Source organism: Glycine soja, chromosome 1 (genome assembly GCF_004193775.1).
Source record: "Glycine soja cultivar W05 chromosome 1, ASM419377v2, whole genome shotgun sequence".
Lineage (NCBI taxonomy): Eukaryota > Viridiplantae > Streptophyta > Magnoliopsida > Fabales > Fabaceae > Glycine > Glycine soja.
In genome coordinates, this window is record NC_041002.1 from 49028253 (window position 1) to 49043332 (window position 15080).

The 15080-nt window shown below is 35.4% G+C and overlaps 1 protein-coding gene across 1 annotated transcript; it reads left to right on the forward strand.

The window, feature by feature from the left end:
• The first annotated feature begins 3723 nt into the window (after nucleotides 1-3723).
• On the forward strand, nucleotides 3724-10121 carry LOC114418175 (pentatricopeptide repeat-containing protein At1g32415, mitochondrial-like). Its single transcript, XM_028383397.1, has 5 exons — nucleotides 3724-6301; nucleotides 6423-6674; nucleotides 8347-8453; nucleotides 9195-9327; nucleotides 9737-10121. The coding sequence occupies exon 1, from the start codon at nucleotides 3940-3942 to the stop codon at nucleotides 5962-5964; it is 2025 nt and encodes a 674-aa protein (XP_028239198.1). The 5' UTR covers nucleotides 3724-3939; the 3' UTR covers nucleotides 5965-6301; nucleotides 6423-6674; nucleotides 8347-8453; nucleotides 9195-9327; nucleotides 9737-10121.
• Nucleotides 10122-15080: the final 4959 nt, after the last annotated feature.

The window sequence follows — 15080 nt, forward strand, 5'->3', positions numbered from 1 at the left end:
ACTTTGTAACTTATAAATAAGTTTCGTATATAAAATTCTTTTAGACGTCCCTAAAATCTAAGGACATCATTGGTCTGAAAAAATAAACATTTTCTATTTGTATTTCATATTTTATTAACTTTATTGATAGCTATAAAAAAGCTACACTACACTTTATTGTAGTATTACTTAATTTTTTTGTTTTCAAGGATTCGGAAGTAAACGACAAACGCAACAAAAGAGAAACTATACTCTAAATGGAAGGATGACCCTAAATGTAGACATCCACTATTGCATCAAATGAATGCCAAGAGCTTCTATTCTATTTTATGTTAACCTCCACAACTTGGCTTTTCAACAAATACATAAGCAGTAGGTTACTAAACCAAAAATTAGAGAATGAACGGGAAAATTAGAGTTTTTGAGGCCAAAAGCATTTGGCATTTGGCACGATAAATCTTTTCTTTCCAACTAACCCATCCAATTTGTTCTCCCTTAAAAGTAGAATCGGTTGTTTTATACACAGCCAAACTATTAGTAGTATCATAGATCCTTATGCCAGAACTGGGTAAACGGTGCAACTTAACACAACACTCCCAAGTAAACCGATACATACATAGTATTATTATTCTGTGTGTATTTCCAAAGTAGTTTGGACCCAAGTGATAGGTATTTTGGGATCCTAACTCCATTGGGATTGTGGTAAAAAAATGTCTAACCCAAATGAGAAGGAACGATTTATAATAATTCATCAACCTGAGAAGTAGTTACTACGAATTAATGGAACATAACGCAATATAACAGTGACAGTATGTTATATTGGGAGTAAGAAACTGAACAGGCGAAAAGAAAAGAGAAACATAACATTAACAATAAGAAAATTGTGAATTTCCCTTAAACTCGAATATTTTATAGCAAAAAGTACATTCCATAAGCGGCAAAGGATGAGAGAAAAAGTTGGGTATCAGAAGACTACGCGAAACTGGGGGGCGTTAGACTGAATGGCGGGGAGAATCTCCTAGTGGCAGGGCTTGAGGTCTTTGAAGACGAGGCAATAGCCGGTGAGCGTGACCTGGTCGTTGGAGGCGACGACGGAGCTGAACTCGAAAATCGAGACGGTGGTGTTCGGGGGACGGGGAACCTCCATGGTGTTGTTCATCCCTGGGGCCTCGGTGAGGGGTTTCATTGCATTTGTGTCGTTCGACTTTGGAATAGAGGACAAAAGTAAGCATTGTTTACCTCCAGAACATGGCTTCCTTATCATTCACAAACTTTAAACCTCGTTCTAGATCACCAGGAAAGAGAACCAAGGCTATATCATCATTGTGTTTGCTAACAACAATCTCAATAAAGAATTCCTCTGATATAAGAACAACTCCATTAAAACCAATCTGACAACCACAAAAACTTTAGTTTTTTAATAGCTACTGATTATGTTCCTAGTTATGGTGATTTATAAATACTATAAAAGGAATATTGCAACAAAAAAATATATTTATTTTTCAATATGTTATGTTAAAACTTTTCTACTAAGAAAAGACACACTACCTCTAGAAGCATTTCACGGAAGGCATAATAGTGGAGCGCAAAGAACACAACTTCAAGTGGAGCAAGACTAGTGAGAGAACTCTGGCCGCTGACACAACAAGAAAGTAATGAGTGACAAGTACAAGCTGTACTGCGAATGATAAAGTAGGATATGCCTATATGCTAAAATTTCTATCACGAAGCATGCCAAGAACCTAGTAGCCAACTATACCAAAAGCATAAGCCATAGCGTAAGGCACATAAATGGTTTATATGTCTAAGTAAAGTGTCCCCACAAGAGTCCTTTTTATTTAAAACATAGATAATACACAGAAGTACCTTCCCATATCCTGAAATTTAACTTCTATTTAGAAGAATGAAGATATCAAGGATCGAGTTCTGGACTAAGATGTAATTATAGAGGATTTCATACCTTGCCATAAGCTAACTGTTTCAAAATCATAAACTATTGGGTGAACGTGAAGGACATAATAGTTTTTATGTCTAACAATGCAAATCATATCTCATCTATAAGTATGCCAGCCCCTCTACGACTGACTAGTTAAACAAGAAGCCAGTAATGTGAGAATTATAACAAAGAATTTGACATATCACACACATGCATTATTCCCTAGTTTGGGCATTGAGAGTTAATTCACATAGCTGTAACAGTCAAGGCATGTAAACCAATGCAATACATAACCCAGTAATTGATTATTGGCTCTTGGATATTTCTTTGAGAACAAAACTTAGATACAATATCATACGCATCAAAGATGGCTACTGGTATTCTAGCAAACCACCACTACTGTTATGACTGTTGTCGTGGCTAGCTCTGACCAGATCACCCCATTGCAAAACCTCCCAGACCAGGACATAGCAACCAACTTGGACTTTTGTTAATGTAATGACCTATGACCTCTTCACCTGAGATGGGTATCCAACATCCACACACCCACCTTTTCCTTTGAATAGCTTAAGAGGCCAATTCATTGCAAACCAAGGGGTCACAAAATGGATTCAGATATTAGGGGTGCAACAAAATGGATTTAGATATTAGGGGTGCAACCCGACAAACTTGCTCTGGGATTACCCTTCTAATGTTTCCAATAGAGTTTGTCAGATCCAAACATCGATGGACTTTTTGCACCTACCATGCAGGGAATTGGGGCAGTGAAGTACCTTAACACAACTTACTATTATAGGAGAAGATTGGCTAATAGTAATTGGCCCTTTCCACCTATAGTATATGTATATGACTCCAACATTCATGCTTTTTTTCTTGATTTTTTTTTTAGGTTTTTCCGGAGGTTCAAAATTATGAACAATCGCAAATAATGGCTCTTGTTTTAATTTCCAAGACAAGAAAAGGCAACTCAAATAGGATATATAATTTTGGGTGCAAAATCCTTCTTGATCTCAGCTAGAAAAAAGTGAATCGCAGATCCATCCATTCACCAAATATTTATATTCGTAAGAAAGGATTGATCCATGTGTCATGTGAAATGCTATCACAACATAACAAACATGAAGAATATGGAAAGTATAACTATCAATCACAATTACTCATGACAGAATGATGAGTGATTCAACAAACAAATTCCAAGCGAGGTTTCTGAAACACATGCGATTAGCACACAAGGACATAGAAAATAGGGAACTTTTAGCAATCATCGCACACAAACGTGTAAAGGAAACACACAACACCATGTCCTTGAAAATTTGAAAAATTCCTCTGGGTATAGCAATGAAAAAATAATGAATACTTAGTTACCTTGAGACACCATTCTTAGAAGAAACTGTCATTGTTAAAATTGTCTGTATCGTCATCCAATTATTATAAGTTATCTTCTGAATTATTTTAAAAAATAATAAATTTATCAATCATAAATTATTATTTAAATTATTTTATATAATTAATAAACTTAATAAATTGTGTTTAGATGACCATATAATTTATACTAGAATGCATAATTTATTTTCTCTAATAAAAAATAATTAATAAGAATTAAAACTAAATCAACAAATGAAAATTATTAACTTATAATAGCTTCGGGTTGGGGTTGGGGTTTGTTCCCCTTTCGCCACCACAGTAAACCCATGCTTGGCCTTGCTTTGTTGTTGGCAACTTCCCCTTTCGACGGTGTACAGAGTGGGAATCCTTGCAGCCCTTAGATCGCTCAAGACCCGCTCCGTCATCGGCCTCATGATCACCGCCTCACACAACAAAGTCTCCGATAACGGAATCAAAATCGCTGACCCAAGCGGCGGCATGCTCTCTCGGCATTGGGAACCCTTCGCCGACGCCCTCGCCAACGCCCCTTCTCCCCAACGCCTCCTCCTGGTTAGTTTGCTTAGCACCAACAATTTCTTCCCACACTAGCCTTTTTGTTGAAACCGTGTTTGGCGAATGTGGTTATGTACAGTTGATAAATGAATTCGTGGAGAAAGAAGGGATCTCGGTGGATGGGGACTGGCAAGTCGAAGTGCTTTTGGGGAGAGACACGAGACCGAGTGGAGATGCTTTGCCTCAAGCAGCTAAACAGCCATGAGCAAGGTTTTAAATTTCAGTCAATCTTCCCGCGGATTTTGAAGTCTTCATTTCACAATGTTTATCGCGTCAACCATTCCCGACCCCGAAAACCACCATTTCCGTTTCCGAAAAGAACCGAATGCGACGAGTCTCTGCTTCTACATTACCTATCCAATGGGTGGCACGACGACGCGCGAAACCTCCTCCAAAATTCCTCTGGAGGTGACCTCCACTCGCGCGTTGTTCGCTGGACCTCGCTACTCTCCAACTTCTCCCGCCACGGTTTCGTGACCGAAGCTCGCACACTCTTCGACATAATGCCCCACAGAAACCTCGTCTCTTACAACGCCATGTTGTCCGCGTACCTCCGCTCCGGCATGCTTGACGAGGCTTCCCGCTTCTTCGACACCATGCCGGAGAGGAACGTCGTGTCTTGGACTGCACTGCTCGGTGGGTTCTCCGATGCCGGGAGGATCGAAGATGCGAAAAAGGTGTTTGATGAAATGCCTCAGAGAAATGTTGTTTCGTGGAATGCGATGGTGGTGGCGTTGGTTAGGAATGGGGATTTAGAGGAAGCGAGGATTGTTTTTGAGGAGACTCCTTATAAGAATGTGGTTTCATGGAATGCTATGATCGCGGGGTATGTTGAGAGAGGGAGAATGGATGAGGCAAGAGAATTGTTTGAGAAGATGGAGTTTAGGAATGTGGTTACTTGGACTAGCATGATATCTGGTTATTGCCGTGAGGGAAATTTGGAGGGGGCTTATTGTTTGTTCCGGGCTATGCCGGAGAAAAATGTTGTTTCTTGGACTGCTATGATTGGTGGCTTTGCTTGGAATGGCTTTTATGAAGAGGCATTGTTGCTTTTTCTTGAGATGTTGAGAGTTTCTGATGCAAAGCCCAATGGTGAGACCTTTGTTTCTCTTGTTTATGCTTGTGGTGGTTTGGGTTTTTCTTGCATTGGCAAGCAGTTACATGCTCAGTTGATTGTTAACAGCTGGGGGATTGATGATTATGATGGTAGGTTGCGAAGAGGTCTTGTTAGGATGTACTCTGGGTTTGGTCTTATGGACTCTGCACACAATGTGTTTGAAGGTAATTTGAAAGATTGTGATGATCAGTGTTTTAATTCCATGATAAATGGTTATGTTCAGGCTGGTCAGCTGGAAAGCGCTCAAGAGTTGTTTGATATGGTACCTGTTCGGAACAAGGTTGCATCCACCTGCATGATTGCTGGCTATCTTAGTGCCGGCCAAGTACTAAAGGCTTGGAATTTGTTTAATGACATGCCTGATAGGGATTCCATTGCGTGGACTGAGATGATTTATGGGTATGTGCAGAATGAGCTCATTGCTGAAGCCTTCTGCTTGTTTGTTGAGATGATGGCTCATGGTGTTTCTCCTATGAGTTCTACATATGCTGTTCTATTTGGAGCCATGGGTTCAGTTGCTTATCTTGATCAGGGGCGGCAATTACATGGTATGCAGTTGAAGACAGTGTATGTATATGATTTGATTCTTGAGAACTCTCTAATTGCAATGTATGCAAAATGCGGGGAGATAGATGATGCATATAGGATATTCTCTAACATGACTTACCGGGACAAAATTTCTTGGAACACCATGATCATGGGCCTTTCAGATCATGGGATGGCCAACAAAGCTTTAAAAGTGTATGAAACTATGCTTGAATTTGGAATTTACCCAGATGGCCTTACATTCCTTGGTGTCCTGACAGCATGTGCTCATGTGGGTCTTGTTGATAAAGGGTGGGAGTTATTTCTTGCCATGGTTAATGCTTATGCTATTCAACCTGGTTTGGAGCATTATGTTAGTATTATCAATCTTCTGGGCCGAGCAGGAAAGGTGAAGGAAGCAGAGGAGTTTGTCTTGAGGCTACCAGTTGAACCAAATCATGCCATTTAGGGAGCATTGATTGGAGTATGTGGGTTTAGTAAAACAAATGCAGATGTTGCTAGGCGTGCGGCCAAACGGCTGTTTGAGTTGGAACCTTTAAATGCACCAGGTCATGTGGCCCTTTGTAACATATATGCCGCAAATGATAGGCATATTGAGGATACTAGTTTAAGAAAAGAAATGAGGATGAAAGGTGTGAGGAAGGCACCCGGATGTAGTTGGATATTGGTGAGGGGGACAGTTCATATTTTCTTCTCAGACAACAAATTACATCCACGTGTTTAAGAGATAAGGGTATGAAAGCTTCAGAGCAGGATTACTTTGAACAGCTTTCAAGCTCATTCAGGTTAGTCCAATCCTGATATTCTTGTGGTAGATGAACATTGCTTCATGTTGTTCCTTTCTTTTGTTGATTTTTAAATCATCACTGAGCACATCCTTTTAGGGTCATTGTGTGATTGGATCAGGTGCTTAGTGGATTTGATCCCAGCTGAAAAATGTAAGTTTGATGGGGTGAACAACAAAGTGGTCGTGGATGGAGCTAATGGGGTTGGTGGAGTGAAACTTAAAGATTTAGGGAAATTGTTGAATGTTTTGATTATTGAGGTTCGGAACAGCAGTGAAGATGGAGGTGTACTGAATGATGGAGTTGGTGCTGATTATGTGCAGAAAGAGAAGGTTCTTTCAAACAACTTTGGTTCTAAAGACACTGGGATAAGGTGAGTCTGCTGATAATCTTGTGTTAGAAGTGAAGTTCATGCAGGCATGCTGCTTGACATTTCTATACTAATATGAAATTATGAAGTGTATATCTGCATCCCAATAATATTCCAATAAATAAGTTGAGATTTTCTTTCTAACAATTTAATCAGTCTGCAATTCTGCATGGTTACCCCAAACCAGAGCCAGAGTTGAATGTTATGTTACCTCAAACCATAAGAACTTGAACTATGCACTATGCAAGTTGAGAATACACAATTATTCTGGCTGCTTAAATTGATCCATGACCAAATAATAATGATAATAATCTTAAATTGATCATTGGTCCAAAGCCTCAAAGTGGATTCCATGTCATGGCCGATGTGGATCAAGAAATTTCTCGTACCAATCTTTGTGTGCGCTCAATATATGCATCTTTTTTAAACGGAGAGATGCTTAAATATTTGTGTATATTATAGGAAGGCTTTCTTCCTACCCTGGGAATAACTAGAATTATTTTTTTTGGGTGCTACAAACTAAAAAGTATATATATTAGAAAATAATTGTTATCCCAGTGTATGAAAATCAATTCATAACAGAAAAATTAATGGATTTTTCCTTGATATGACCGTGTAAATTACAAGGTGCTATATGGAAACATGGAGAGGAACCTCAGCAATTTCGTTTTCTTGTCCTTCCAAGGAACTGAAGGGAGTCTGCTCCTTCTTTTGCATTGTGTCCCCCTATAATATGTACCTTGAAACAAATTACCTAAATTTGATTGATATTATTCATGCTTTTTATTTCAACATTATGTGATGGCTTCATGGCCAAGTGGGAACACTAGAAGATGCCTACATGTAGGGTTATTATATCAAAGTGCAGAAGGGCCTAACTTTTCTCCTATTACTGCATATATATTCTCACATTCAGAACAATTGAGTCTTTGGTTTTACGCAGCTGTTAGGTGTTCAAAGGTCAACTGGCTCTCACATTCAACCTGACTCTAGCTTTGGTTAATGCCATTTGAGTAGCATTAGAGTTTCTTAAAGCATTTTTCTCTCAAATTTAAAAATAAGCCACCAGAAGCTTGTCTGCTTAGGGGAATTGAGTCCATACCAGGATTTCACCTATCTGGAAATATCATTTCTATTTTGTCAACCAAAAATATTAATAGATCATACAAAAAAAAGAAGAAGAAAATATTGCAGTTTTGAAAGGTCACAAAGTGATTTTCAACACCATGTACTCGAGTATGTGCCTTGTACTCTAATTAAACGGGTAGCTGAGAAACAATTACATTTCTCATTCAGATTTCAGAATGTGAATTTTTCTTGTTTTTGTAATGCTTGTCAAAGTTGGTAAATTGACCAAGTTCTCTATAAATAGTAGAAATGTGATTCGTTCCATGCATCACCTAAGTGTCCTTAATCTCCACTTGATCTCTTGCTTTCCCCTTCTTCACATATGGCGCTTTATCTTTTCTGTCTTCTTCTTGCTATCACCTTGATTTTCATGCAAACTCTGGCAGATACTTCATGCACTGATTGTTCATTCATTCTTGGGCAGCATATTATCCAAATTCTAAAGAACGCGGAACAGATGGCAATAAGTTAAACTGATAAGACGATATTGAAAAAAAAAAAAAAACTTAAACTGTTATCTGACATGTTCTTGTTGAATTCATTGCAGTTGGTGCATGTGGGTTTGGTTCCTTTGGTGCTACAGTCAATGGTGGAGATGTATCAGCTGCATCTTCTCTTTATCGAAATGGTGTTGGTTGTGGTGCCTGTTACCAGGTGAGTACCAACTGCTGATTAAGCTAGCTACCATTGCTACGTTACGTTTGAAGAGAATTAATGCCATAAAATTTATGTATATGGCTAGCCGTAAATTGTGGTTATAAGCCGTAAACTTATATGCAAGTTAATTTTCAAAAGAAAAAATGAACCCCCCTCATTTAGTCCCACATTGGAAAATATTGGGAAAAGTTTCCTCTTTATAATTATTATTCTGCCATCGCCGGAATGTGTTCGTTAAAAGGAGAGATGATTGGCAATTTTTTTTTCTTACCACACCATGTTTTTGACCCATATTATGCCATATTATATTATTATGGGATTATTTCTGCCATTTGGTTCGCACAAGTAATTCTTAAACAGCTCTCTGTAACTACTCATCACTCATGAAAAGTATCTAAAGTTTGAAACTAATTTATTAATCTCAAGTTATACGATGGACTTTGGTCAATAATCAATAGGTGAGGTGTACCAACAGTGTATATTGCTCAGAAACTGGTGTGACTGCAGTTATAACCGACCAAGCTTCAAGTGATAACACTGATTTCATTCTTGGCAAACATGCCTTTAGCCGAATGGCTCAAACCACTGATGCAGCTGCTTCTCTATTAGCCCTTGGCGTGGTTGATATTGATTTGAATATACATAAAAAAAACTCTCATCATCATATAACCCATTTTGCATCAATATTTGCCTTTTTTTTTACTTAACTGAGGCTTTTATCTTTCTATCTGTCTCCAGTGTTGCATGCAGCTACCCAGATAAAAACATAACAATCAAGATAGATGAGAGCAGCAACAACCCATATTACTTGGCTTTTGTCATTTGGTATCAACAAGGAAGGAGAGACATAACTGCTGTGCAGCTCTGTGAGGTAGTATCTATCTGCCAATTAACTCCTTTGTTTTGTGATAACTAAGTTACAATTTTGTTAAATTTTTAGACAGAATTAACTCAATTTTTTAATCTGATAATTTTAGTAGGAAGGACGTAGGTAAAACGTTTACTAAATTATATTTTCAACTAAATAACAATTGCTTGCTATATTGAAATCACTAGAGATCAATCACCCAGCTTTTTACCAAACCATTGGAAACTATCCCTTTCTTTTATTACAAGTACAAAATCTCAATTGAATTATAAATTTATAGTACTATTAGTTGGGGGAAAGCATTGAAGATAACCAACCCCTTTAACATTGGGAAACAGTGCCAGTGCATAGCAATGGCAATTAATGACAGTAATTTCTTTACTGTGTGCAGACTCAAAACTTTGTGTGCAAGTTACTAGATAGAAGCCATGGGGCAGTGTGGACTACTACCTCTCCACCGAGTGGACCCTTTGTCTTTAAGGATGTTGTTTAGTGATGAAGAAGAGGGAGAAGAAACATGGGTTGTTCCTGTTAATAACATACCCGGAGACTGGAAGGCTGGTGAAACATACGATTAGGGGTGCAAGTGAACCAATAGAGAATTTAGCAGCAAAACAAATTCATTAATATGGCATTACTATTATGATTTTATTTTTCTACGAATAAGTAGTGATGGCATAGTAGGGCAGTACATACTATGCATGTCACCCAATTCCATTGTATTGAAGTAATTTTTTCATTTTTACATCTCTAATCATACAAATTTAATAACAATGTTGAAACGACTTGACAGATCACTTGTTTTTTTTTTTTTTTTCATGTAGCATTCATTTGTTGATACTGAGCCACTGGACTCGTCATATTATTAATAATATAACTCAGAAGGTAGACCAGAGAGAAATGTCGTCATTGCTTCAATGCATCTCAGTATGGAAACCAAGATAAACGAAATGAGTATCAATACCTTGAGATCAGAATTAACATCTGCAAAGAGAATTAGTTAAAAATTAACGAGACAACGAATTTTATTTTTAAAATCTATGCAACATTCTTAGAACACTGATTAGGACTTAGGAGAATGAAGCATTTTCCAAGTCCACCAAGTCAGGAAACAACTTGAGCTTTTAGTAGAGTTCTTTGACATGGTTCAGAACTGCTCAAGTGCTTCATCTTTTTCCACCCCATTGATCTAAACAAAGTTGAATTGGGCATGTTAGAGATTAAAATCCAGCCATTCATGGGCCTCTATCTACAACCTCAGCTTTGTTGATTGACAAAAAGGTCACATTTTCCATCCACTTAGATACCATAATTGAAATTATTGTCTCCTTCAAACTCTGAATTCGCTCACCTTTCTGTCCTGTGTCACCCCCACAAGCTCCCCTTGCATTGCCCTATAAATTAGCAGTATTTATAGTGGTAGTTATATAGAAGTGTTCCCAATACTTAGCCGCCTGAAATTATAATTTATTTTACATTAAAAAAATAAATATACACCAATAATAAATAGAGAAAAATAAGTTTGTGTATCCGGTTATGCATTTTTAAGCAACAAAATTTTTCTTTAATAGTACGAAGAACAAGTATTCATATCGAGACCAATATTTGCTATTTGATAAATGGAACTCTAAAAAGTAAATTCAAATGTCTAAAACTAACTTAACTTTTATAGGAGTGGTGTATGATGCATTTTGACTCATGTAAATGCTTCTATTTATAATGTTAAAGAGAGATGGATTTAAGTCTTCTTTCAAATAAAAGAACGGAAAATTTTTATTTAAAATGATTTCATATCTCTCTTTATCTTTATAAAAATAAAAATTATTTCATATCTTTTATTATAAGAGATTCACAAAGATCATTCATAATTAATCACATGACTCAGTATGATAATTAATCAATGATGTGATTCTGATATGTAATAATAGAATATTATTCTTATTTTATGGACAAGTTACACATTTATAAAATAGCACTCCCTTTTGTATGTTAATTATATTTTTTGGTGTTTTAGCAAAAAATATAATAATATTGCACTAAAATATTTATTTGATTAAATTAAATTCTCTAATTTAATTATCAAATAAATTATTTTCTTTTGCAAAGATTAAAACATTAGTTTGTGTGTGACCCTGTGAGTTCAATACTAAACCAATAGTAAATTAATCATAATTAGGCATTAGGTGTCCAAAATTAATATATAACAAATAGTTTGTTAATTATTTTAGTAATCTTAAATCAAAGAAAACTATTATATTTCTTATTGAGAGCTTCCTATTGACATATCAAGGTAATATTAACTATTATGCATACTTAATTAAGTCAGTTCAATGGTGACATCCACTGATCCACATATACATCATCTATATATAATGAGATCTATTAATTTTTATCTAATAAAAATCATTACATATATATTGATCTATCTGAATTATTGATGTCTTATTTATAATAATCTTATTATCAATAACAATTTAGATTAAAATTATAAATAAATTATTTATTATTATTATAATCTTTATCATAATAACAAATCTCTAATTTTAATAAAAAAAAAACTTGTTAAATTAATAATTTAATAAAATAATAAGTATGATAATAAAATAAAAATAATTTTTATTAAAATTAATAATATAATAAATGAAATCTTATACATACATATTTATCCCACAAGACAAAATATCATCAACCTTCTTATGATCATCGATAGAAAACCCATGATCCCACATGAAAACCGTGATCTGTTAAACTTACTCCTCAATACCAAAAACACATGATAGACTCAGGTCAATCATCATAATGGTCAGAATAGTAATTCAGTGAGGTGCAGCATTTGTTGTCATTTTCTTTGCCCTGATCAATGCAAACACATTGAAACTTAAAAAATAGCTGAGAAAGTGGATCTGATCACCTGATAAGTGTTGTCAAATTTGTCATTACTGATCACCCAAGAACACCAGCTTGTACTTTTCCAAGAGGCGCCATTTTCACTGATGCCCCCAACATAGCACACCTCAACTCAACAAAACGCCGCTTCTCATTCAGATTTCCTCCATCCTCTCCATTATGCTAAACTTATCTTTGTTACTGTAATTTAACCAAAAATCTAACTTTTGGGGGTGCACTACTTCAAACAAATTTATTTTTTCTATGTGTTGATTTAAAATAAGATGAATAACATTAACTTTCACATACATCAATTTAATAATATAAATTTCTTATTGTAATTAAATATAAAAAATATATTCAATCAGTTAACGAGTATACATATATAGTGACAGTCTTAGTTAATCCAAAAACACTTAGCAATTTCTTTTCATATCTTCACTGTACATATATACTACTGGAAAACTCATAAGTAGTAATTGAGCCAATAGTTTGCCAGATATTTGCTCGACATTTATTTTACTTTTTTTCTGAATCCCTCTTCAGCCTTCATGCTGTTTGTCACAGTTTTTCTACAGCAAGTCGAGAAGGAAAAGCAATGAATAATGCTTTCTTTTTCAGTACATAACAAACCAAACCCTTCAAATATTTCTTTTTTTTGGGTACAGATTACTAGTGTCTTTCACCGTAGATAATCCTAATCATGCCAGATAAGACCACTGTGAACCGTCACAAATGTGCTTCCTCTAATGGATTTTCTATTCATTTGGAGGTTTTCTGCGGACAAAATTGTCATCTCTACAGTTCTTGACATCGTAATATGTTAGTATGAGTGGGAATTAATGTTTGAGATGAGAAGGAGAAAGAGTAGAGAGTTAAATATAGGAGGTTTTGAGAAAGAAAGAGGTTGCTTCTGTTTAATGTTGAAGTACTTTCCCGTGTCTTTGAATATGAGCCGTTATTGCAACAACATATGGCGCGTGTTTTCGAAGGTTGACGGAGTAACGACGTTAGGAAAAAGGCTGTGGCCGTTAGACTTCACGGCAGAATCTACGAGGAAGTTTCAACCCTGTTGGGAGGAAGTTTCAACTTTCAATAGTTGCCGCAAATTTATATTAATTAACTATTATACTACACCTCAAGGCTCAAGCTCCAAGGTTCCTTTAATCTTTGTATAGTGTATTTAGCTTTAGAATAAAGAAAAATTTTAAGGTAAAGGTAGGTATCCTAACGGGTAAGACTTGATTGCAATTTACTATATAATAGGTTTAAATATGTGTTTGATTTTTAATAAATATTTTATTTTTTTTGTTTTTAATAATTTTTTATTTTATATTGATTTCTTAATAAAATAATAATTTTATTTTTAATTTTTGACACTTATTTTTAGTTTATAATAAATTAATAGATTTTGTATTTGTTCATTTATAAAAAAAATCATTTATTATTAGTTGAGACTAAAACAAAATTCGTTAGGAAATAAACACAAAATTCATTAATTTATTAAAAATTAAAATAAAATATCAAGGTCTAAAAAATAAAAATATTATTTTATTAAGAAACAAACAAAAAAATTAAGTATTTATTAGAGATAAAAACATAAGTCTAAATAATATTCGGATTTAAAGCAACTGAGTGTATGTGCTAAAAAAACTGGGTGTATAATTATGTAATTTATTTGCTATTTTTGTATTAATTATGATACTCTCAAATAAAAATATCTAGAAAAAGAATCTTTTTTAGTTGACTGTAAAGAAAATTCTAATAGTGCACTAATTATATTTATTTTTAATTGTAATGCTTTCTGAAGTTGGATAACTTTTTAACGAAAAGTCGAAAATCCTTGAGAATTGAGATGTTTGATATGGATAACTTGTTTTAATTGCACTTGTTTTTAATTGGTTATGGTTCTACTCCAAAATAAGTAAATCCAAGGGAGAGAGTTCCATCTTTTGTTTTGTTGTGTTTTTTAATTTTTCTTTAATGGGAAGTTTCTTCTAAACCAAGTCAACTGCCCTTGTTGCTCTGAAACACAACAGGCTTGACTGTTTCTTTGTGGACAACGAAAGGGATTTACGGATCAACTTGACCCGTAAGCCTTTTATGGAACAATACGGATCAACATGATCCGTAAAAGTCTTACGGATCAAGTTAATTCGTAAAAAGCTTACGGATCATGTTGATCCGTATTGTTCCGTAAAAGGCTTACGGATCAAGTTGATCCGTAAGAACTTAAATGGCTTACGGATCAAGTTGATCCGTAAGACTTTTACGAATCAAGTTGATCCGTAAGGCTTTTACGAATCAACTTAAATGACTTACGGATCAAGGATATTTTTGTCATTTTACCTTAAGTGCTGGGTGCATCAACAATAATGCTAGGTGCACCTAGCAACACCCGGAAGCTTATTAGTTTGAAGACTATTACTCATGTGTTTTTTGTTAAAATCTCTAACCCGATTTTTTTTCATACCCCACCATGTTTTTGACACAGTATTTTTGGGTTATTTCTGTCATTTTTGGTTATCAAATGTAATTCTTTGAAACTGATCTATTATCTCACTAAGTTGTACTTTGGTTGGTCAATATAATCAACAGGTGAGGTGTATCAACGGTGCCTATTCACTGCAGTTATAACTAATCAAGGTTCAAGTGATAGCACTGATTTCATTCTCTTAGCAAACATGCCTTTGGCCGGATGGCTCAAACCACTGGTGCAGCTGCTTCTCTATTACTATTAACCCTTGGCGTGGTTGACATTGAATATAAAGGCTAACATAAAGCTCTCAGCATACGATATTATAACCCATTCTTTCCACGCACTGTATACATATCCCCACTGTTGCTGGAATCCCACAGAGCGCTCTTGG